At 37.3% G+C, this 23,720-nt stretch overlaps 1 protein-coding gene and 1 pseudogene across 8 annotated transcripts in view; one reads left to right on the top strand and one right to left on the bottom strand.

The window, feature by feature from the left end:
- The window catches only part of USP40 (ubiquitin specific peptidase 40), an 82,440-nt gene that overhangs the window by 5,943 nt on the left and 52,777 nt on the right, over positions 1-23,720 (top strand). For 7 of the 8 annotated variants that reach the window (XR_011463762.1, XR_011463759.1, XR_011463761.1 and 4 more), the window contains exons 4-10: positions 71-184; positions 2,779-2,943; positions 4,647-4,793; positions 7,297-7,440; positions 9,931-10,059; positions 15,544-15,639; positions 17,530-17,637. Coding sequence is in view for 4 of the 8 variants with exons in the window: in XM_070368507.1 (XP_070224608.1) it covers positions 71-184; positions 2,779-2,943; positions 4,647-4,793; positions 7,297-7,440; positions 9,931-10,059; positions 15,544-15,639; positions 17,530-17,637 (903 nt within the window). In the remaining 4 variants the exon portion in view is untranslated. The remainder of the gene's footprint in view (positions 1-70; positions 185-2,778; positions 2,944-4,646; positions 4,794-7,296; positions 7,441-9,930; positions 10,060-15,543; positions 15,640-17,529; positions 17,638-23,720) is intronic. The other variant, XM_070368508.1, reaches the window with a different exon arrangement.
- LOC138987357 (small nucleolar RNA SNORA11) lies at positions 19,613-19,700 on the bottom strand (annotated as a pseudogene).

The following is a 23,720-nucleotide window of genomic DNA, read 5'->3' as shown; positions in this document are numbered from 1 at the left end:
CAGTTCTTTTAAAAATGCCCAGCCAACATTTAAAACATTTAATCTAGGAGCACGTTTGTTTCTCATTCAGGTCCGAATCATACCTTTGCAGTTACAGCGGTTGTTTGCACAACTTCTCCTCTTAGACCAGAAAGCTGTATCCACAGCCGACCTCACTGACAGCTTTGGGTGGACCAGTGATGAGGTACGAAGGTCAGCTTTCCAGGGAAATATTACCAGCAATAAAGAGTGAACACTGGCTTCATGTTATCTAGCTTCCTTTAATTTTATCTTATGGTCTCAGGATAATGTTTAAATATTTACTTCTAATACAACACAATTACAAGCCAGAAGTACATTTTAGACATTTGCTGTTACTCAGGATTTTATGAATGGATGTCATTTGGGGTTGGGGAAAGGGGTTGTGGATACAGGGGAAAATGTTTATAAGAGCTGGTTTTTATCATTTCTACCCTTTGTACAGTGTGGTTGAGATGTGATACCTGTTATGTTAATGGAATATTGCCATTTTTATAGAAAACCACTTATCAACTTAAAAAGCTGACTAGCAGTTAATATATCTGCCTTTATGTGTTTAAATCTGGATATTCCAATTTTGAACATTTTCTTCAAGCAAAACAGTGAAATCATTCTTGGCAGGTCTTTTCATTTTCCCTGTCCTGCCTTTCTACTGACTCGTTTCATTTTCTTCCTGTATCCTACTGTGTGTGTGGCCTTCCTCCTAGTTTTTTTTTTTTTGCTTGCACTCCTAAAGGGTATTTCACTATATGCAAACACTAAACCTGTGCAGCACTAAGTGAAGATGCACACTGTCAATACTGATGAGCTGTTAGCTGTACAAAGTCAAAATCAGGTCTTCACTTTTTTATGGAATAGATGTATTTTTGCAGAGACGAAGGTATGGGAGACCACCACAGAATTTAAAGAGGCAGTGATCAGAATAAGGTTATGTTGCCTTCAGAAATAAACTGTGAACTCTTGTCTTCTAACCAGTAACACTAAATAACTGGACAATGCTATGTGGTGAAAAAGTCAGGTTTGGGCTTAGAAGTAAAATAGGGTATAATACATTCCCTTAAGAGTGTATGTTACGTTTCTGGTGTAGGGCAGGTGATTAGGGTGAATTCCTTTTTCTTTCCTTATTTTAAAGGTATTGTCTTGTCTTAAATTATTGAGATATAATTCACATGCCCTAAGATTCACTCTTGGAAAGGGTACAAGTTCAGTGGTTTTTTAGTATATTCAGAGTTGTACAAGCATCACAAGGGTTGAACAATGGTCACTACAGTCAACTTTAGGACATTTTTTCACTACCACCAAAAGAAACCACGTACCCATTAGCAATTCCTCCCCAGCCCTGCGTGCCCTTTCCCTGAGTCCCTGGCCACCGTTTTTCTCCTCTGTCTCTGTGGATTTGCCTCTTCTGGACACTTCACAGAAATTGTTTCATATAATACGTGAACTTTTGTAGCTAACATCTTTCATGTAAAGTTTTCAAAATTTATTCATGTTGTGGTATGTTTCAGCACTTCATTCCTTTTTATTACCAGATAATACTCTATCAGATGGATATGCCTCTGTGTTTTGGCTTCTTTTAACCTAGTCATCAGTTGATGGATTTCTCTTTGTTTAGATAAAGAGCTTCCTCTTGTTGGCTTCATCCTTCTTAAAGATGTGAAAACCTGATTGATTGATTTCTAAATAAAATCTTGTAGGAAACCCTCTCAGACTGACCTGCAGTGGTAGAGAGGTCTTGGAGACACCTTTGCCAAACTTAGGATTGTTCAGAAACAGAGCTTGAAAACTTCCGCAAACTTTCTGTCCCATCAGAGCCAGTGATATTGGAGAAATTTATATCACCTAGTATCTTGTGTGTCAGAAACTGAGAAAAAGATCTTAGGTCCCACATCTTTTTCCAGCTTTCATCCCTTTATCAGCTTCTCTTCCCATGAAATGTACCTTGAAAATCATCTTCTCAGCCCACTCCTCTGCACCCTCCATTTACTCCTCTCCCTCCTTTCTACCCTTCCAGTCACAGTCACTCACGGCGTCCACGTGCCAAGTCCAGGAGACACTGCTCCACTCCCTGCAGCCCTCAGTGGTGGCGCTCACCACCCTTGCTGATGTTCCTGGCTCTTCCTCGGGCTCCTGTGCTGGTTTTTGTGTTCGCCATTCCTATATGTTGGTGTGCCCCTTGACTTTGGATTTATAAATGGTTCTCGTCCTCTTCACACACAGTTTCATACAAGGATTTCTCGGTGGCTTTCAAGTTAATCTGCAGGTTAAGGCAGATCCCATCAGAGTGTTTCTCCAGGCAGTGTGTTAGTCTTGCTTTGTTGGTCCACATGTCAAAGCAGTAAGCTCTAGTTCTTCTCAAACGCTGATGATTCAGAGTGTTTACCTGTCCCTCTAATCTGTGATTTCTCTGTGCACACGCTGCCTGACTGTTCTCTGTCTGTTCTGTTCCTTCCTCTCCTCTGGCACAGCCATGTATGTGGTTTCCTGCCAAACAAATGCACTTTCCTGTTCTCGGGTGACTTGAGTTATGTGTACACACTGAACACCATCTGTTTGTTTTTTCATTTTGTAGTAAAAGTGAGAATAGGTGGTGATCTCTTAGCCTGCTCTCAGCTCATTTAGCTTAGTCATCCTTACATTTGACGGAGGCTTGCCTTTGGATTTCTAAATAAGTCTTGTGTTTTTCAACTAATATCACTTAAAATCTGTTTTTAAAATTCTGAAGCACAAAATTACATTTAAAAGTTACCTGTTTTATAGGAAATGAGGCAACATGATGTGCAGGAACTGAATCGAATTCTCTTTAGTGCTTTGGAAACTTCTTTAGTTGGAACCTCCGGCCATGACCTCATCAACCGTCTATATCACGGAACCATTGTTAACCAGATTGTTTGTAAAGAATGTAAGAATGTCAGTGAAAAGCAGGTGAATATGCAAGAGTATTTTAGTAATAAGTTAAATCATAAATTATAATTCATGTAATTAAATCTGTGATCTGTACCATATGAGGATTAATGTGCTTATTACTATAAATAACCATCACTTTTTTCCTTGTACTCTAGATGCTCCCAGATTATAAATTTATAATCCAGATTTCTCCATGTAAACTGAAAGAAGTAGATATCTTAAGATATAGCTTAAATCTTCTATTCAGCGCTCTAATATTTAGAAAGTAGATTTGGGGAATATTTACAGTAGGGACCTGTGGCATCATGAGAAAAGCCAATGTCGTCATGGGTCAGTGGTTGGAATATCGTAAAGAAAGTCACTTGGGTAATAAAAACAGAAAACACTGAGGAATGTTTAACAAATCTGTAATTATATATTGGATTTAGTTTATTGATGTCCCTCAGAAAGCTCGTTCGTATGTGTGTGCTTATGTTTAAATATTATATATATATAAAGCTATCATAATCCTGTTTAAACTGGTGTAACCTTCAATTATTTGTCCTAACAGATTGTCCATTTTATGTAGTTAGAAATTTGCTTATGTAAATTTAATAATCACTGCTTGCACTGCAAATCTTATATAACAAATTATTTCATCACTGAACCATTGTCCTTTAATAAAAACCTTCTTTTCTTATGGCAAGATTTATAGAAAGTTTATATGTTTGTATAAGTAAAAATTAAATGCCATTTTCTAAGTGTTGCATTAATTGCCTTTTTGAAGTATATATATATATATATTCTATATTTTAAATGATAAAGTATTGGGCATAAAAAAGACTTTTGAACCCTTATTGTGTATCATAATAGATTTGGCCAGCCTGGTTTGGAAATATTAAGATGTTATGTGTATGTGGGTTACTATATGATTGACCACTATAATGTAATGATTCACAAAGTAATTTTAAAACATAATGTACATGAAGGCACATTATAAATTAGGCATTAACTTTTCACGTATCTATCTTGTAAACTATGTATGAACGTTAGTCTTACTGCTTTGGAATTCCACCATGAACTAATTAACTAGTGCTATTTTATGATCCCCATAATCCATCAAGGTAATGCTGTTGCACAAACACACATGCAAAATTATAAATGTGCTTTCAACTTGTCAAATTGTGTCTGTTTAATATTGGAAATATGTTGTAATTCAAAGGTAATTTTAGTAGAATTAGTAGACTCACATTTTAAAAAATATCCTCCTCTTAATTTTCATGAAAATACCTTTATGTCCTGGCTGAAAATAATTTTTTTTCTTAAACTAACCCTAGCAGAAGAGGGGGAAGCAGGGTTTACAATAGAGTCCAACCATAGCCTTGCTGTGCCTGCCTGGAGACTAACATAGTACTAATGAACTGCACATACACTCTTCTCAATTCATGCGTTCAGTGGTTTATTTCCTGATAAAAATAGGTTTTATTGTATCTACAGTGAACTCGTAAATTGGCTCCTGATATATTTTAAGCTGAGTTATAATTTGCTTGAGAAAGAATAATTTATTGTTATGAATCTCACCGTATCTACTTGGGAGACCTATGCCTTCATATATAGAAAAGATATATGTGTTTTAAAAAAGAATATATGTGTGATTATTCCCAGTGTATGTTTGAGTTGGTGATCTGTTTGTGAACATTTGTGGAATTGTATTTTCAATGTTATGTTCATGTATATTTCAGGAAGATTTCCTAGATCTAACAGTAGCAGTCAAAAATGTATCAGGTTTGGAAGATGCACTCTGGAACATGTATGTAGAGGAGGAAGTTTTTGACTATGACAACTTATACCACTGTGGAAACTGTGACAGGCTGGTTAAAGCAGCAAAGGTAAAGATAGACCCCTGCCTCTTGTGAGGGTGTGCGGGTAGTCCTTGGAGCAGGAACGCCTGTCAAGTGAAGCCACCTTGTGTGAGACGTACATGAAGCTTTTAATCAGTAATAAGGATCGAAAAGACATGTCCTTACACTGTATATATTTGTATTTTAATTTTTTTTACAGTATTTTTTAAGCTTTCAACCTCACAGTTCATTCAACTTCTTTCTCTCCCGGGAAAAATTTATTTGTAGCTCAGTGTTTCTTAAATAAACCTTTTTTTTTTCCTTTGGAAGTTACTATTATGAAGAAGGCAATATATTTTTATATCTGCCAACTAGGAAGCTTGTTGAGCTTTCAGTTTTTTTGGTCTGCCACTATGAAAACAGAGAGCTTTATTTTTTGCATATGCAGTTATTGTACAATATTGATATATATGTTGATAGGTATCTTCCTTGATGCTAACAAATCTAATATGGCTTTTCCTTCTCCCCCCATTGAAAGTACCTAACTTGACAGGATTTGACAAAGTACATCAGGGTTTTTCTTCATACAACAAAGCAAAGCAAAATATAGAAGAAAAAGAAAACAAGATTTAAGCAACTGATTTATTTTGCAACGTGGCATCAACTCAGCTGCTATTATTATGTGTAGTAGGAACTCTTTCACTGCTTGTAGATGATATGACAGGCTGTTCATTAACCTGCTAACCTTGAACTCAGTTGAACCAGTGGTTATTGAGCCCTGACTTAAAGAACTACCACAAAAGATTTATCTTTGCAGTTATTCTGTTAAGACAGAGTGATAGCACTATTCCTAGAGCTGACAATATTGAATTTTCCAACAAAGAAAATGAGGGTTGATTTAGACAGCACATGGTATTGATTTGGATCCTGGAGACTGTAGGTGAAAATGTGATAAAAACAATAAACTCCATGCCTGTAGCGTTCACAGTGGGATCTGAAACCAGGATTTGAAAACAATTTTATATTGTTTAATATTTATTTCCATCTAGCCTTTGCCCTTTTATAAACCCAAAGAGAAAGGCTTATTTTTTGCTTACTTATTTTGTATTTCCTCATTGGTATTACAACTACAACCTAATAAAATAAATATAAAATTTAGAGGATGGAGCATCATGGAAAAGACAAATACATGCTTAGTTCTGGTTGAACTTAATTTGCACATTGGTAAAATAAGAACCTTTTGCCAAACAAAAATAATTCTTGCATGCACCTTTTATGTCATTGGTTTAATTCATTTTCAGTGAAAATTTTTTGATTTTGATATTTTTAAAGTTGCCTTCTAGTTGCATTAGATTTACTGTATTCTAAGGTTAGGCTTGGTTGTGGTACCTAAATTAATGTATATTTTCTTGTTCTGGGCAGTCTTTCTTTTCTCGCCACATTATAGTTGAGTTGCTCACTTTTTTTAGATGCATTTTTTTTGAGCTAGGGTGAAAATCTGCCATGTTGTTAGATTGCTGCTTTTTCATTTAATTTCTTTTTCACCCACTAGATTTGTAGAATTGCTGTCTTATATATTTTTAGGAATGTTAGATATTTATGATTATGGATAATTTTATATATGGGGAAGGATTTTTTTTTGCCCCTTCACATTGCCATTAATAAGGGATTTGGGAGTCTTCCATGGTGGCTCAGATGGTAAAGTGTCTGCCTGCAATGCGGGAGACCTGGGTTTGATCCCTGGGTTGGGAAGATCTCCTGGAGAAGGAAATGGCAACCCACTCCAGTACTCTTGCCTGGAGAATCCCACGGATGGAGGAGCCTGGTAGGCTACAGTCCATGGGCTCGCAAAGAGTCAAACATGACTGAGCTACTTCACTTTCACTTCATGCCTTTAAAATAAAGAGCAGCTCAATATAGTGTTTTGTTTTAAAGCAAGGCATTAAAATAAAAAATATTTTATTATCTGCTTTTTAAGGACAGTAACTAGAAAAAACCCCAGTCAATGGATCTCAGTGTTTGGGAAGTTAGAGTCCTTTTGAAAGTCTAATGAAAGCTGTGGATCTTCTCCCCAGAAAAATACACACAAATACACATAATATTTTCATATAATTTAAAGGATTTGGATCCGTTGAAACAGTCCCTAGGTCGAAGGTGATAGAGCTCCAGCTCTTCAGTAAATAAGAGCTGTGTAAAGTCAAGTCAGTGACTGAGGGGGAAGGTGAAAGGTCAGGGCTCAGGCAGGAAAGAAGCACTCTTTGGGAGGAAGCACCCTCATCAGATAGCTTTAATTTTATTTAGGATAGCAACATTAAAATATACACGTGCACTGTAAATTTTTAGGTGTAAGCATAAGTGAGCAATGTCAACTTTTAGCACTAAAATAGATGAGTTTATGTCAAGAGCTGTGTTGAATCCACAATGATTAGTTTATGTGACTTAAGGACATTTCTCTTAAAACTGTGTCATAGGTTGCCTTTTTATACCTTATGAAGTGTTATTCTTTTATATAATTCAGCTTTTAAAATTTACATTTTTTTTCTTTTGACAGTCGGCCAAATTACGTAAGCTGCCTCCCTTTCTTACAATTTCATTATTAAGATTTAATTTTGATTTTGTGAAGTGTGAACGATACAAGGAAACAAGCTGTTATACATTCCCTCTCCGGATCAATCTCAAGCCTTTTTGTGAACAGGTTTGAACTATTCTGTTTTGAAATTCTTTCTTTTCCCCTCTAAAGGGAATGTTTTGTTGACCTGATTTGCAGTTTGCTTAGTGCAGTCTCTCAGCCTTGGCACTGTTAAAATTTGTGTGCTCAGTTGCTCAGTCGTGTCCAACTCTTTGTGGTTCCAAAGACTGTAGCCTGCCAGGCTCCTCTGTCCACGGAGTTTGCCAGGCAAGAACACTGGAGTGGGTTGCCATGCCCTCCTCCAGGGGATCCTCCTCATCCAGGAATCCAGCCAGCGTCTCTTATGTCTCCTGCATTGGCGGCTGGATTCTCTACCACCACACCACCTGGGCAGCCCCCCTTAATGTTTAGAATTGCGTAATTCTCTGTTGTGGTGGGATTGTGCATGTATTTTAGGATGTTAAGCAACATCCCTGGCCTCTGCCTAGTAGATGACAGTAGCATCTCCCGCTTCTGTGCCCAGAAGTGACAAAAATGTCTTCAGACTTTGCCGAATGTCTGTGTCTCCTGAGGAGAGGAAAGGTGGGTAAAATTGCTCCTGGTTGAGAACCACTAGTTTATTACAGTCCTTTTTAATTTCCAAGTATGGATTTATTTCTAGTTTGTTTTTTTTTCCCCTTAACTCTCCTTGAAAAATCTTTGAAATGAAAGTTTAAGAATAGAATTAGAAAAGACCCTGCAATAGGAAAAATTAACATTCAGTAGGATGTTCTATTTGGATCTAGTTTACTTTAGATGCAAAAATGAATTACACATTTAGAAAGTGAATGAGAAATTGGAATGTCACTAGTGTAGAATTTGTAATCCTTAAGACATGGGGAAAAAATGTTTAAAAACAAATTAATTACATAATCAGCCTACTTTATAAGCTGTTTAAAAATATTTCCTGTTCCGTTGCTATACATGCTAAGATCAGAGTGATGAGACTGATGCATTTCTTGTTAAAAACCATTCTTTATATGTTTGAGACCAGAAGATTAATTAGCCAGCTATAGAGTTTCTTTGTATCAAAGTAATCTTTTTCTAAATGGTTTTAAATCCCGGTGGACCTTCCTCAGCCTAGTTACCGAGCTTTTGGGTTTTATAATTATACTAATTTCCATTGAAAGGTTCTAATGTCTTGGCTCTGAGCCTATTACCAGCATACACAGAATAAACAGGTTTTCCAGGGTACTTTTCCCTGCTCCTATTTGCTGTCTGAAAAAAAATTCATTTTTAAATAATTGACTTATTTCTCCCTGTCTCAGTTTTATTGAGAAATAATTGACCCACATCACTTGTATAAGTTTAAGGTGTACAGAATGATGGCTTGGTTTACAAATAATATGAAACGATTACCTCAGTAGGTTTAGTTAACTTCCATTATCAAATATAGAAAAATTTTTGTCCTTTTACAAAAAGTAGTTTGTCACATGATTTTAACATATGTTGAAATAACAAAACTGAAAAAAGCAAGACATTGAGCATCTAAGAAATTCACAGTAATTTTGCTTTTTGATTTCTATATTAATGAAAATCATTATCATCTTTGTTTACATCTCTCTTGGTTTTTGCCTGAACCAGACATTTGAAAAATGACATTTAAAAACTGCTGCTCACTTAAAAAGTATAATTTAAGAAAATAAGTTCCCTAAATAATTGACACTTCCCAAGTAGCATCACATATGCCAAGTATCTTTTAACCTAAAGTAGGTTTTGTTTTTTAATGCCCATGTAGGTGTTCATACCTGAAGTAGGAAATGGGAACACACCTCAGTATTCTTGCCTGGAAAATTCCATGGACAGACAAGCCTGGTGGGCTACAGTCAATGGGGTCACACAGTCAGACATGACTGAGCATGCATACATAGGTTTTCATAATTATACAGTTATAGAACACATTGCTTGTAGAGAAGATTGATCACACATTTGATAACTGAAAAAAAGAACTTTTCATTCCACTAAACTGCCTCTACACAAAACCAGCTAGTATTCATAATTACTAAATTCCTGTTTTATGCAGAGGACTGAAGTGTCTGGAGGGGTAATGCATAGTAGATATAGCTCTGACTTTGAGGCACATAACAGTCTTGTTAAAATATATTCAACTGCTAAAGAACTCCTTTATAAACCAGTGTAATAGGTATAATATGAGACGATTTTCTCTTGCTAAAATGCTCTCTCACTCACTGATAGGGTGATATGTCTTGTGTTATAATGTGGACTTCCATGATTTAAGCCAAAGTACATAAAAATCACATCTTGATTGAATATATGTTTTTATGTTCAACTCAGGTAGAATTTGGTTGGTGTAGTATGGTATTTTCAGTCAAAGAATTACGCGTTTCAAAATTTAAAACTGATTATTCAAATTTATGTTAATTTACCCTAAATAATAATAATAATAACCAGTGATGTTTCTTACTGATTTTAATAGTTGAAATTCTTCTTTCCCTTTTCATTATATATATCTTTGTCTTATGTAAACTATAACAATGTTTATGTTCTTTCTTGTAGAGTGAATTAGATGACTTGGAATATATGTATGACCTCTTCTCAGTTATTATACACAAAGGTGGTTGCTATGGAGGACATTATCACGTGTATATTAAAGATGTCGATCATTTGGGAAACTGGCAGTTTCAAGTAAGTATAGAAATTAGTTTAAGAGTATCTTTGCAACTGTTTTCTAGCCTTATTATTTTGGTGAGGCTATTTTTTGGTCATTTCTTATATGTTCACTCTGTGGAAAACTCTTAAAGGCATTAAAAGTTAATACAGATAGAAGTTTAAATTTTTTAGACACCTCTTATTTGCTCTTCACCTAGGTTCTCCAGTTGTTAACATTTTGCCAAATTTCTGTAAGTCCATCCTCTGTATACAAACACACACACACACACAGAGTTAACATCATTATTAATGCTGAACCACTTGAAGTTTCATGAGCCTCTTTACCCCTAAATTCCTCCGTGTTTATCTCCAGAGAACCAGGACATTCTCTTACATAAGCGTAGATCAAAATCAAGAACTTTAATACTGATACAATACTATTTATTATCTAATATAGATTTTATAATCAGATTTAACGGGTTTCATCCAAATCCATTATAGCATTTTCTTCCCACTGTAGTGTCAAGTCCAGGAACATGCATTATATTTAATTAGCATGTCTTGAAAAGTGAAAGTGTTAGGTACTCAGTCATGTCGGACTCTTTGCAACCCCATGGACTGTAACCTGCCAGACTCCTCTGTCCATGGGATTTTCCAGGCAAGAATACTGGAGTGGGTTGCCATTTCCTACTCCAGTGGATCTTTCCGACCCAGGGATCGAACGCTGTGTCTCTTGCGTCTCCTGTGTTAGCAGGCAGGTTCTTTACCATCTGAGCCACCAGGGAAGCCCTTTGGTCTCCTTTAATCAATAACCATTCCTCAGCTTTCTTTGTCTTTCATGGCACCAAACAAAGATGATCCTTCTGTATTGTCTTTGTGTTTTACAAATGAGACTTCAGTCTTCCTGAAATGCTTTGCTGTGAATGGCATGATGTTTATTCTGTCTGGGAACCCAGTTTCCCAGTACCATTTATTTAATATTCCATTCTTTCCCCACCAATCTACAATGCTAGTTCTGTTATATTAATTGTTATTTTTATTTAAGTCCATGTTGGGGCTCTGTATTCTGTTTTTGTTGTTGTTGTTCCTTGTTTTCCTATTCCTAGGCAAATGCTACACTATTAATTTCCGTAGCTGTATTAGTAAGTCTTATTATCTGGTAGGGCAAGTCTCTCTATGTGTTGTTATTCTTCAGGAGTGTTTTGGTTTTTATGGTTTTCTGAACATTTCTAGAGTCACCTTGTCAATATTCTCACACATATATACACATAAAAGTAGTAGGGTTTTGAATCTACATGTGTAAATAATATACATCTTTTTGGTTTTAGAACTTCTTTAGTGTCGTCTAAAAAAAGTTATATAATTTTCTCTAGAAAATAAAGCACTCATCAGGAGTCCAGTTCCAGTTATTTGCAGTGGAAAAAATTGTAATATATTACATGCTAGCCCCAAACTCTCAACCAGTTTCCTAAAATGTAACTAAAACACCAATAATGTAAGTTCTAACCCATCATGTTAGGATGTGGCATGCTTCAGACATACCTTCCTGATTGTCAAACAATTAATACTGTGATGAATGAATAATTGCTCCACTCAAGGTAACATAGCTTCTCTGAGTGCTGTGCATGCATGTGTACATGCTTAGTCGTGTCCAACTCTTTGCAACCCCATAGGCTAGCCAGGCTCCTCTGTCTGTGTAATTTCTCGGGCAAGAATCCTGGAATGGGCTGCGATGTCCTTTTCAAGGGATCTTCTTGACCAAGCGATTGAACCTGGGTCTCCTGCGTCTCCTGCATTGGCAGGTGGACTCTTTACCACTGAGCCACCTGGGAAGCCCTCTGAGTGCCAGCAGTATTGAAAAATGCCATGTTCCCTTTGTTGACATTCACTTTGCTTTTCAGAACATCTCCCTGTGTTTCTGATGCTCTGTTGGTTATACGTAGAATGTACGGAGAGAGACTTACGCTTTGTAAAGTTTGGATATTTAAAGTCTAACTGTTCTGTTGGGAAAATACTGACCAGGGAGATGTTCTATGGCACTGTGTCTATTCTGTGTAGTTTTTGGACTGCTCGTAGCTGGTATATTGAAATACAGTTATCTTGTTAGTACATTGACTTTATAATCAACCATCTTGCTTTTGGAAAAAAGACAGTTTTGTTTCACTCTTTCCTATCCTTAACCTCCCATGTCTTTTATTTCTAGAACTGGGTTTATCCAGTTTGGGGTCTAGGAAGCCATACACGCATCTCTCGAATGCATGTGCCTATTTGCCAAGACACTAGCTCGTTGGGCACATTTTAGTCAGATAGAGTGACGCACGTCTTACCTTCTCTGTCTAGTTCTGCCCTCCATGTTCCACCCTTAGTGGCTGATTCTTAACCTCTTACCTTCCTTCACACTGCTGTCTTCCAGGCCCCATGATAAGTGAATCTTACTCTCCAAGCAGCTGTTCTCCCCTGCGCCCCCCCACTTTCAAACAATTGCATTAACTTTATTTCATTCTCTCCAGAAGATGAGGTTGAACCTTTTGTTAGATCTTTATAGAAGCTTGTGAACAGGTCTTATAAATAGTTATTATATAGTTCATTTTTTTTTCCCTTTGCCTAGTCCACTGTAGTTCCTGGTTTTCTCCTTCCACTTATGTTTCTGTGGTAGCCTTTGTTTCCGATGTTGTCCTGTCTCTCTTCAGCCTTAGAAAGTGCTCCTGCCTTCCATGCAGTTCTGCTTCTGCCTCGGGGCTGTGTCTCTGCTGTCCTCCATGCTGGCCACAGGCCCTCCTCAGTCTTGCTCAGCCAGTGTCAGATTTCAGGCACTTCTGTAGTGGGCAGGATTTATCCTCAGTCTTTTGATGCATAAAGTATTTATTTCCAGTTTCCTTTTTAAGTTTATCATTGACATCATGCACAGAGGTAAGCTTCACACTGTGCGGTGAGGTAGCTCAAAAGGAATGATTCTTCCATATCTTCCTTTTGAGTTGTTCTCCCTTGGACATCTCTACAATTCCGTGTTCATTTCTTGGGAAATGACGGCAGCATCAGGCTCTTCTCTCAGCTCCTTTATACGACGCAAAGGGGCAGGCAGGCGCGCTTTCACTTGGCTTGGCTCTCTACACTGCTTCTCTGGTCTGAAGTTCTGGTACTTTAGCAGGGTCTTCTGAAACTTAAAGAGCAATCAGAAGATTGCTTTCTGTCTCTGCCTGTATATTTCCTAATTCATGGCTTCTGTGAAGCATCACATTTATCTTTTTTTATTATTCCACTCTTTAAGAATCACTAGCTTTTCATCTAGAGCTTTATGGTGTTCAAATAATGATGCATGCTTTAAGAGTTTCAGCTTCAGTAGGTATACCTGCTGGACACTGCTTCTCTGTTTACTACCATTATCCTGAGAGATCTCTTATGCCGAGAGACAAAGGACTCCAGATACTGTAAACACAGGCAGGTATTGTTTCTTCTGCTTTCAGTTTGGTGATTTCTTCTTCCCTTGCAAGTTTCCCTGCTAGGTGCCATCTTCAAGGAACACCTTTAAATGACCTGTCTCATATAATGTTCCTTGGGTGAAAGCCAACATTTCAGTTCTCTCAGCCCAGCTAGAAGATGAGCTCTTCCTGCTTGCATGGAGGTCATTAACTATTCAGAATGTGGCCCTAGATCTGGCTATGAAGAGGAGCCTGACTTAGGCCTTCCGAAGTGGGGGGCTTTCCTTTCATTGATGGTTGATATCACTTTGAACATTTGAGGATGTGGGACAAAGGAGGCTTTTCAGTAACTTTCACGAGTCAGCCCCAGGACTGGTGCTTGTAGGACCAGCCTGTCCTCATAAGACCAAGGTTGGGCACCGGCAGAGTGCAGGAGGACTCGGCCCAGGCCACATGCCCCCTGCACCAGTGTCACATCCTGGATGATGCCAGCCTACCTCTCCCCTCCTGCCATTTTTAAATCTCTTGTTTCTTAGCCATGAATGTCTTTGCATGCTAAGTCACTTCAGTTGTGTCCAACTCTGTGCAACCCCATGGACTGTAGCCCGCCAAGCTCCTCTGTCCATGGGATTCTCCAGGCAAGAATACTGGAGGGGGTTGCCATTTCCTTCTCCAAGGGATCTTCCCAGCCCAGGAATTGAACCAATGTCTCATGTCTCCTACATTGGCAGGCGGTTTCTTTACCACTAGGGCCACCTGGGAAACCTGTGAATGTCTTTAAACATCTTAAACACACTATTTTATTATTCTCTACCTGAAAATTGCAGTATCTGAAGACCGTGGGTCTTTGGATATCTGCTGACTCTGTTTCCTCATGATTTTGTTGTTTTAGGCTGTAGACTTGGTTGGCTGTTTGTTTTTTAAGAATATGGTTTAGGAGTGATTGGAAGCCTGAGTTAAAAGTACCCTCCATGAAAGATGTGTGTCTGACTCTACCACATGCCTGTGGTCACCTCCAACCTTTAATACCTTGAAGATAAGATCTGTGTTTTAGAGCCATGCAAATAGTATGAATTTGGGCCACAAACTCACATGAGGACCTGTTTGTGATTATAGATTTTTAAAGGGAGTGTATTTCCACCTCCATCTAGTATCAGGGTGAAAGCACACAAGTTTCTCATTGTCCTTTGTTGAGGAGTGGGGTTTGTTTGTAGATCATGCTTATATTTAGAGCATAGCCCTTTCAGGTTTCTAGCTTTTTGCTGGGATCTATTTGTGTGGTATAATAAAAATATATACATTTGATCTTTGTCCTGGATTCCTGGCTTAGAGCTCCTTGAGATTTCCCCAGTGATAAGGTTGTCTTTTCTTGTTCATAATGATCCCCTTTCAACCATACCTGAGGTTATGCTAATGAAGTTACCTGCAGGGTGAGGGCTGGTCACCAGAGGGACCAATCACATGGTTAGAAGGTTAGAACCTTCAGCCCCTTCCCCTGACCACGGAGGGACCAGGGGCTGGAGATTGAGTTTGGTGGTGTGTGCTCATTGCTGCAGTCATGTCTGACTCTTTGCGACCCCATGTACGGCAGCCTGACAGGCTCCTCTGACCATGGGATTTCCCAGACAAGAATACAGGATGCATGCCCTCCTGCAGGAGATCTTCTTGACCCAGGGATCGAACTCATGTCTCCTGTGTTGCAAGCAGATTCTTTTACCCCTGAGCCACCGGGGACCAATGATGGGTCACCAAGGGCCAATGATTCAGTCAGTTGTGCCTGCATAATGAAACTTAAATAAAACTCTGAAAGAAAGAGACCAAGGGAGTGTCCAGGCTGGGGATCACTGTGCTAGAAGCATTATTTACCTCACAATCCCAATTTATAGAAATGCTAGAGAGATTAGGTAATTTGTCCAGGATTATTCAACCACAGTTGAAATTCAAAGCCAGACTTCCTGATTCCAAAGCACATACAAGTTAGTATGATGTTTTTATCATCATTTCCTCATCTTGAAACCTCCGAGGCACAAATATTCCTGTTTTGCTAATTACTAAGAGATTAGTGATAGAAACTTTTTTTTTTATTGTTTTCCTTCTTTAGGAGGACAAAAGTAAACCAGATGTGAATTTGGAAGATATTCAGAATAAAGAGGAGGTTGATGATCCATTGATGATTCTAAAAGCAATTTTATTACAGGTAGAGTATATGTTTATGTTTGTGTTTATGTATATATCAGCTATATGATTTAGTTGGTAGAAGTGATATTGTTACTATTCATAGTCTTTGGGGGAAATTCTCTGTCTATTGAAAAAAAAATTTTATTAGAGGCTTTCTGATTATAAAAGAAATACTTATGAATGGTAGAAATTTTGAGGGGAAAAAATTGAAAGTATATAAAGAAAATAAGTTTAAACCAAATGTTTGGTTACTGTTAACACTATGATATATATTCTTTGCATTTTATTTCCTTTGTGTTTGTATAGATATGTTAGGATTGGGTTACAAGATTTCTTTGGGTGGTTACTTTAAATAGAATTGGGATATACTATATATACTTCTTTGGAATTTACTGTTTTCCCATATTATCCTTCTAATGTCTTTAGGACCTGAAGTTATGTCCCCTTTTTCATTCTGTACTGATAATACCTCAAGTATATGACTTGTTTTTTTTTAACTTTACAATATTGTATTGGTTTTGCCATATATCAACATGTATAATATCATAAGTGTATGACTTTTAATGTTTATCACGTACCCTGTTGTAAAGATGGTAGTCTCTTTTCATTTATTCATTCATTCTTAATGAACATTTTTTTCTCAGTTTCTTTCTAGGGACCTAGGCTGAATATTGGTCTATGGCTACTGTCTTAGTCTGCTAGTTCAGTTCAGTCACTCAATCGTGTCCAACTCTTTGCGACCCCATGAATCGCAGCACGCCAGGCTTCCCTGTCCATCACCAACTCCCAGAGTTTACTCAAACTCATGTCCATCGAGTCAGTGATGCCATCCAGCCATCTCATCCTCTGTCGTCCCCTTCTCCTCCTGCCCCCAATCCCTCCCAGCATCAGGGTCTTTTCCAGTGAGTCAGCTCTTCACATGAGGTGGCCAAAGTACTGGAGTTTCAGCCTCAGCATCAGTCTTTCCAATGAACACCCAGGACTGATGTCCTTTAGGATGGACTGGTTGGATCTCCTTGCAGTCCAAGGGACTCTCAAGAGTCTTCTCCAACACCACAGTTCAAAAGCATCAATTCTTTGGCGATCAGCTTTCTTCACAGTCCAACTCTCACATCCATACATGACCACTGGAAAAACCATAGCCCTGACTAGACGGACCTTTGTTAGCAAAGTAATGTGACATAATAAAATCCCACAGACCGGTGTCTTAATTAACAGAAATTTGCTTTCTCATAGTTCTCAGGCTGGACAAGGTGTCTGCAGATCTGGTTTCTTCTGAGGCTTCTCTGCTTGGCTCTTGCTGTGTCCTCATATGGCCTTTCCTGTGTTCATGTGCATCCCTGGTGTCTCTGTGGGTCCAAATTTCCTTTCTTATAAGGATGCTTGATTGGATAAGGGCCCACCCTTAAGGCCTCATTTTAACTTAGTCATTTCTTTAACTGCCCTATCCAAATATAATCAGTTAAAATTTTGAGAGGTAGGAATTCAACATATGAATTTTTGTGGTAAGGGGACAGATTTCAGCTCAAAATAGTCACTTCTTACCCCCTTTTAGAAGTTGTTTATAATTCAGAACATTCAGAAGAGACCAGTAGTTTTTTTTTGCATGAAAGTATTTCTTCTAAAAATCCCACATAATATCAGAAATTTACCAAATCTCTAAATACACTTTGGATATTGCTCTTGAAATGTTTAAACGTTACCACATAGAAAGTGGCAAAATTCAAGTTTTCTAAACTTAGGCTTAATCTATTTTAAAAAGCTTTTGATTTTTAAATAATTTTGGTTAATCCACCTACTTGTTTGGTGTTACAGGCCCATTTATTAATCCTGTTGGTCCCTTGAACTCCTAAGCATTGCACTTAAATCTAATCAGATTTTCTTAAATGACTTTTCTTTCTTTCATAAGGAGGAGAGTAATCTAATTCCCGTTGATCAGCTGGGCCAGAAACTCTTGAAGAAGATAGGAATATCTTGGAATAAGAAGTACCGAAAACAGTATGGACCACTGCGAAAGGTATTCATGACATCCTTCTAGAAAGTTCCATCCCCAAGAAATTTTATTGTGATCTTGGCAACATGAATTTCTTTGCAGAAGGAAATTTAAATTAGGTAGAAATAGAATTAATATTTTTCTTAATGGTTAAAATTCAGTTAAATGACTTAGTAATTTATCATAGAATCAAGAATTAAGAAAGAGAAGAATAGAGAATGGGCTTTTAATCACAACAGCAAAAAATGTCACCAAGTTCATATTCTTTTTTTTTTAATTAATTAATTTAAATTGGAGGATAATTACTTTACAATATTGTGGTGGTTTTTGCCATACATCAACATGAATCAGCCATGGGTACACATGTGTCCCCTATCCTAAACCCCCGTCCCCTGTCTCTCCCCATTCTATCCCTCTGGGTTGTTCCAGAGCACCAGCTTTGAGTGCCCTGCTTCAGGCATTGAACTTGCACAGGTCATCTCTCTTACATGTGGTAATATACATATTTCAATGCTGTTCTCTCAAATCATCCCACGCTCACCTTCTCTCATAGAGTCCAAAAGTCTGGTCTTCACATCTATGTCTCTTTTGCTGCCTTGCATAGATCGTCATTACGGTCTGTCTAAATTCCATATATATACATTAATATACAGTATTGGTGTTTCTCTTTCTGACTTACTTCACTCTGTATAATAGGCTATGTTTCATCCACCTCATTAGAACTGACTCAAATGCGTTCCTTTTTATAGCTGAGTAATACTCCATTGTGTATATGCAAAGTTCATATTCTAAGGCTTATCATCTTACTTACAGAAATGTCTTCTGGCATTCATCCACATTTCACTTGATCTTTCTTTGACACACAATTTTACTAAACTTGGCAGTCTGGTTTCCTCAACTGTAAGATGAGCAAAAGCTGGTAATGCCAGAATTGAGACAAAAACTTGACTGAAAACAAGCAAAGCAACAAAACACTTAGTAAACATTTGGAGCTATTTCTTGTAGAAGCAAGGTGCTTACGTGCTTCAGTCCGTGTTTAAGTTCATCTTTTAATTAGACCGCAGTTCATAAATGAAGTTATTGACCCTGAGTTCATGGACAGCCTTAGGTTTTCAATCAAAATGATTGGATCAGTGTTTCAGTATTTTACTATTAAGTATGTTATCAGCTGTGCAGGGGCTTTATTGTTTTGTTTTTAAATAAAAATATTCTTCATAAGTTTGAGGAAGTTAGCTTTTACTCATAGTTGACTGGTAGTTTATCTCTTTTTTTCCTTGAAGCTAATTTGTGCTTTTATTTGCCAATATAACTTAACTACAGTGGCTTGCAAACTTTTTTGACCTAAAAAGTACATTTTACATCACAGTCCAGTAAACACATACATACAGAATATCTATACTTATCTGTATATTAAGTTTATTGAGCAGTTTACAACAAAATTAGTAAGAAGGTACAGAAATTTCCCATATTCCCCTTCCCCACAACATGCATAGGTGTTATCAACATCATTCATCAGGGTGGTTGGTTGGTTAGCTTGTTTTTCCTAAACCAAGGATGAACCCTATTGATGTGTTGTAATCACCAAAGTCCATAGTTCATCTTAGGATTCATTCTAATGAAGTAAGTAGTACTACATTCTGTTCGTTTGGAAAAAAAATGTATAATGACATATATCCATTGTAATACTGTCATACAAAGTATTTCCACTGCACTAAAAAATTGTATTCTGTGTATTCATCTCCCCTCACTTCCAGACTCCTAGCAACCACTAATCTTTTTATTGTATCCATAGTTTTGCCTTTTCCAGAATGGCATAAATAGTTGAAATCTCTCTCTCTTTCAAAGCCTTTATATTTCTGTGACCACTCATGGCCCATGCATTCATGGGCTGGACAGACTCTTAAGTAGCAAACTTCCCCACTAAATATTGCAGCTTTCCTTCCAATATTGAACCTTGTCCCACTGGTCCTGCCCAACAGCCACATGAAGTGCAGAGGACATGTAGAGAGTATTTGGTCATAGGAAGGCCACAAGTTTTGTGCCCCTTGTCTCAGTGAACCCAGATTCCTTTGGGTGTGTTACAAGCAGCTGATAGTTGTATCTTGAATAGAGGTTGGAGATTATCAAATGCTGTTTGTTTACATTTATTGATGTGACCACAGGGCTCTTTTCTTTTACTCTGTTAATGTAGTGAATTCTTTTGACTTTTTTCAATGTTAAAGCAAATCTCACATTTCTGGGATAAATCACATTTGATCATGACATAGTTGTATGTATCTCTGTTGTTTATGTTGGGCTTCCCTTGCAGCTCAGTAAGTAAAGAGTCTGCCTGCAATGCAGGAGACCCAGGTTCAATTTCTGGGTTGGGAAGATCCCCTGGAGAAGGAAATGGCAAATATTTGGCTCATATTTTATTAAGATTTTGTGCCTATGTTTATGAGAGACATGAGTCTTTAACTTCCTTTTTTGTAGTATCTTTGTCAGGTTTTATTATCAAGAGTTACACACACACAGAAGTCACTCAGTCATGTCCAACTCTTTGCAACCCCATGGATTGTAGCCCACCAGGCTCCTTGGTCCATGGGATTTGCCAGGCATGAATACTGGAGTGGGTTGCCGTTTCCTTTTCCATATCAAAGTTAGGGAGGACTCAAAACAAATTGGGAAATTCTCACTTTTTTATATTCTTGAAAAGAATTTTTCTGAGGTAGATTATTATTTCTTAAATGTTTGATAAAGCTAGTTAGACCTGAAATGTTTTTATGGGAAGTTTTTTATATTATAGTTTTAATTTGTTTGTAGAGTTACTTACATTTTTATTACTTCTTGGATTGTCTTAGAAAATTGTATTTTTAAAAGAATTTGTCCTTTTATATATGGTGTCAAATTTATTGGCATGAAGTTGTTCAGAATATCTCATATTATCTTTTTTAGTGTCTGTAGGACCTAAAGTTCTTCATTTTCATTCCTGAAATTAGAAGTTTGTGTTTGCTCACTTTTTTCATAAGACTCTTTAGGGCTTATCAAATTTTTATAAAACAGCTTTTCAAAAAACAACTTTTACCTTTATTTTCTACTTCATGAAGTTTTCAACTTCATTGATTTCTGTTTTTAGTTATTTCTTCCCTTTCACCTCTGGGATTTAATTTAATCATCCTTCTCTAGCTTCTTGGGTTGGTATCTCAGTTGTTTTTTAAAACATGCTTTTAAATCATGATTTCCTTCTAAACGCTAATTTATGCTCCATTGCCCAATCGTGTCCGACTTTTTGTGACCCATGGACTAGCCCGACCCGCCAGGCTCCTCCATCTGTGGGATTCTCCAGGCGAGAATACTAGAGTGGGTAACCATTGCCTTCTCCAGAGGATCTTCCTGACCCAGGGATTGAATCTAGGTCTCCTGCATTGCAGGTGGATTCTTTACCGTCTGAGTCATGGTCCTTACCTTCAAATCTACTTTGTTTGGTATTATTACCTACTTTGCACCAAGCTTTCTAATGCAAGTGTGTCTATTGTAAACAGTATGAAGTTGGTTTTTGTTGATTTTGGAAAATTGTGATTTTTAAGGAATTTAACCTCTTAAAGTGTCAAATTTGTTAGCATAAAGTTGTTTGAAATACTACCATATTATCCTTTTAATATCTGTAGGACCTATAGGACCCTATTTCATTTATGATATTGGTAATTTGTGTTTTTTAGATTTCTTTTTCATCAGGCTTGCTATGAGTTTATCAAGGTTATTAACCTTTTCAAAGAAACAGCTTTGTATTTGTTTTTCTCTTTTGTTCATCTGTTTTCTATCAAATAATAGAGTTTGATAGTCTCCCTTTTAATTAGAATGTTCAGTCCATTTATTTTTAATGTATCCATTTATATAGTTGAGTTGAATTCATCATCTAGCCATTTGATTTTTATTTGCCTCCTTTATTCTTTGTTCCTTTTTTTTCTTTCTTGCCTTTTGAATTAATCAAGTAATTTTTAATGTTTTATTTTTGTCTCCTCTGTTGACTTTTTGGCTGTAGTTCTTTAATTTTTTATTGTAGGTATTGCACTATACATAAGTTAGTATTGTAATGTACAGACCAATAGTGTAACACTTCATGTACCACGTAAGAGGCTTATAGTAGTATAATTCCATTTTCCTACTCATCCTTTTCTGCTCTTGTCTTGTATCTTACCGTTATTTGTAAATACACCATGTGTTTGTATGTATGTTTCCTTTAAACATTTAAATGACTTTTAAAGACATTAATGAAAAAAATCATGTTTTATTTTACCCATTCTGGTGTTTATTGTTCCTTCTTGCATGTCCAAGTTTACACCTAATATCCTTTCCCTTCAGCCTAGAGATCTTCCTGTAGTGTTTTTCTAGGCATCTAGAACTGCGGGCAAAAATATTCTCAGTTTTTGTTTGTCTGGTATTTTTATTTTGCTTTCATTTTTTTTTAATGGCATTCTTGCTGGGTGTAGAATTTTAGGTTAATAGTTTTTATTGGTTTTTTTCGGCACTTTAAAATGTCACTTTATTATGTTCTGGCTTCCTTTATTTTGACTGAGAAGTCAGTGTCACTTAAATGTAACATGTCTTTTTTTCTGTTTACTTTTAAGATCATTTCTTTATCTTTGGTCTTTAGCAGTTTAACAATAATGTGTCTTGGTATGGCATTCTTTGTGTTTGTTTGCTTTGTATCTCCTAAGTTTTTTTATATCTGAGGCTTGAACTCTTTCTTCAGTTTTGGCCATTTTCAATTTATTTTTCTGCTCTACTATCTCTCTCTTCTTCAAAACGTACAGTTACATACATATTGGCTATTCAGTATTTCCTCACTGGTCGTAGATATTCTCGTAGGGTTTTGTGGGGGTTTTTTTCCCCCTTGGCTCCAATTTGGGTAATTTCCATTGACCTGTCTTCTGCTGTATCCAGTCTTCTATCAACCCCAGCCAGTGAATTTTTTTGTTTCAGTTGTCTTATTCAGCTGTAGATTTTTGACTTAGGTCTTTTAAAAATGCCTGTTTCTTTGCTGAAATTCCGCATTTGAACCTACTCTGTACATCCTTTCCTATAAATTTATGTATTTCAATAACTTTACTATTATAACATCGGGATTATTTCTGGGTCTATATTCACTTTTTTGTCTCTTGTGAATTGACTGTCTTATCTCTTTATTATGAATCACATTGTCCTATTTCTTTGCATGCCATATACTCTTATATTGCTTGTTGGACATTGTGGAAGATGTGTTTTAGAGGCTGTGGATTGTAAGAGTTTTTCATTATAATCTAACAGACCCTTAAGTAACTTGTAATCACCTTGATCCTGTGGAACCTTCATCTGGGGCTTTGGTAGGGTGGATCTGTTATAGTTTAGCTGACAGTCGTAGGGAGTAGCTGTTAGTCCTGGGGCCTGCATGGTCCTCCCTCTTAAGGCAGAGGTTAGCAAGCATGGGCAGACTAGGGATTGCTGCCCTATTTTGTACAACCCCCACCTAAAAATTGTCTTTACACTTTCAAACAGTTAACGTTTAAAAAGATGCTCAGGTTTGCCTCTTAGCCGACAAAGCCTAAAATATTACTGTCTGGCCCTTTACAGAAAAGTTTATCAATCCCTGACCTAAGACGGGACCCTTCTAGAATCTCAGTGGAAAGCCTGAGGTGTTTGTCGTATGCCTCAGACTTAGCAGAACTTCAGCTCCATGCTCTTCCTGTCCAGCAGCAGGGGGCCTAAATCTCTGCTTATATCTTGGATCTCCCAGCTGTTGCTTTCTGCTCGGTTCCTTGGGTCTCAGACTGTACATGTGCCATTCAAAAGTCAGCCAAGGATGGGGGGAGGTTTTGATATAGGGTTACTTCTGGAATTTTCTCTTTCACTCTCCTGCCTCTCTGGCATTCTCAGATTCTGCCTCCTGAGTCCAGTAAGACTCCTGCCCTTCACTTGAATTCTCTTCTCTATCGTTCTGTGCAGCAGACTGGGAAGTGGCGGGTCAGTGCGGAGCTCACCTAGCTCGTTTCCCTTTTTGAAGGGTTATGCCCCCCTCACCCCCACTTCGTCTGTTTTTGGTTCCTCTTCAAACAGTTGTTTTCTTTATTTTGCATAACGTTTATGATTTT

Source organism: Bos mutus, chromosome 3 (assembly GCF_027580195.1).
Source record: "Bos mutus isolate GX-2022 chromosome 3, NWIPB_WYAK_1.1, whole genome shotgun sequence".
Taxonomy (NCBI): Eukaryota; Metazoa; Chordata; class Mammalia; order Artiodactyla; family Bovidae; genus Bos; species Bos mutus.
Note: the sequence above shows the minus strand (reverse complement) of the source record. Positions and strands in the feature narration are given on the sequence as shown.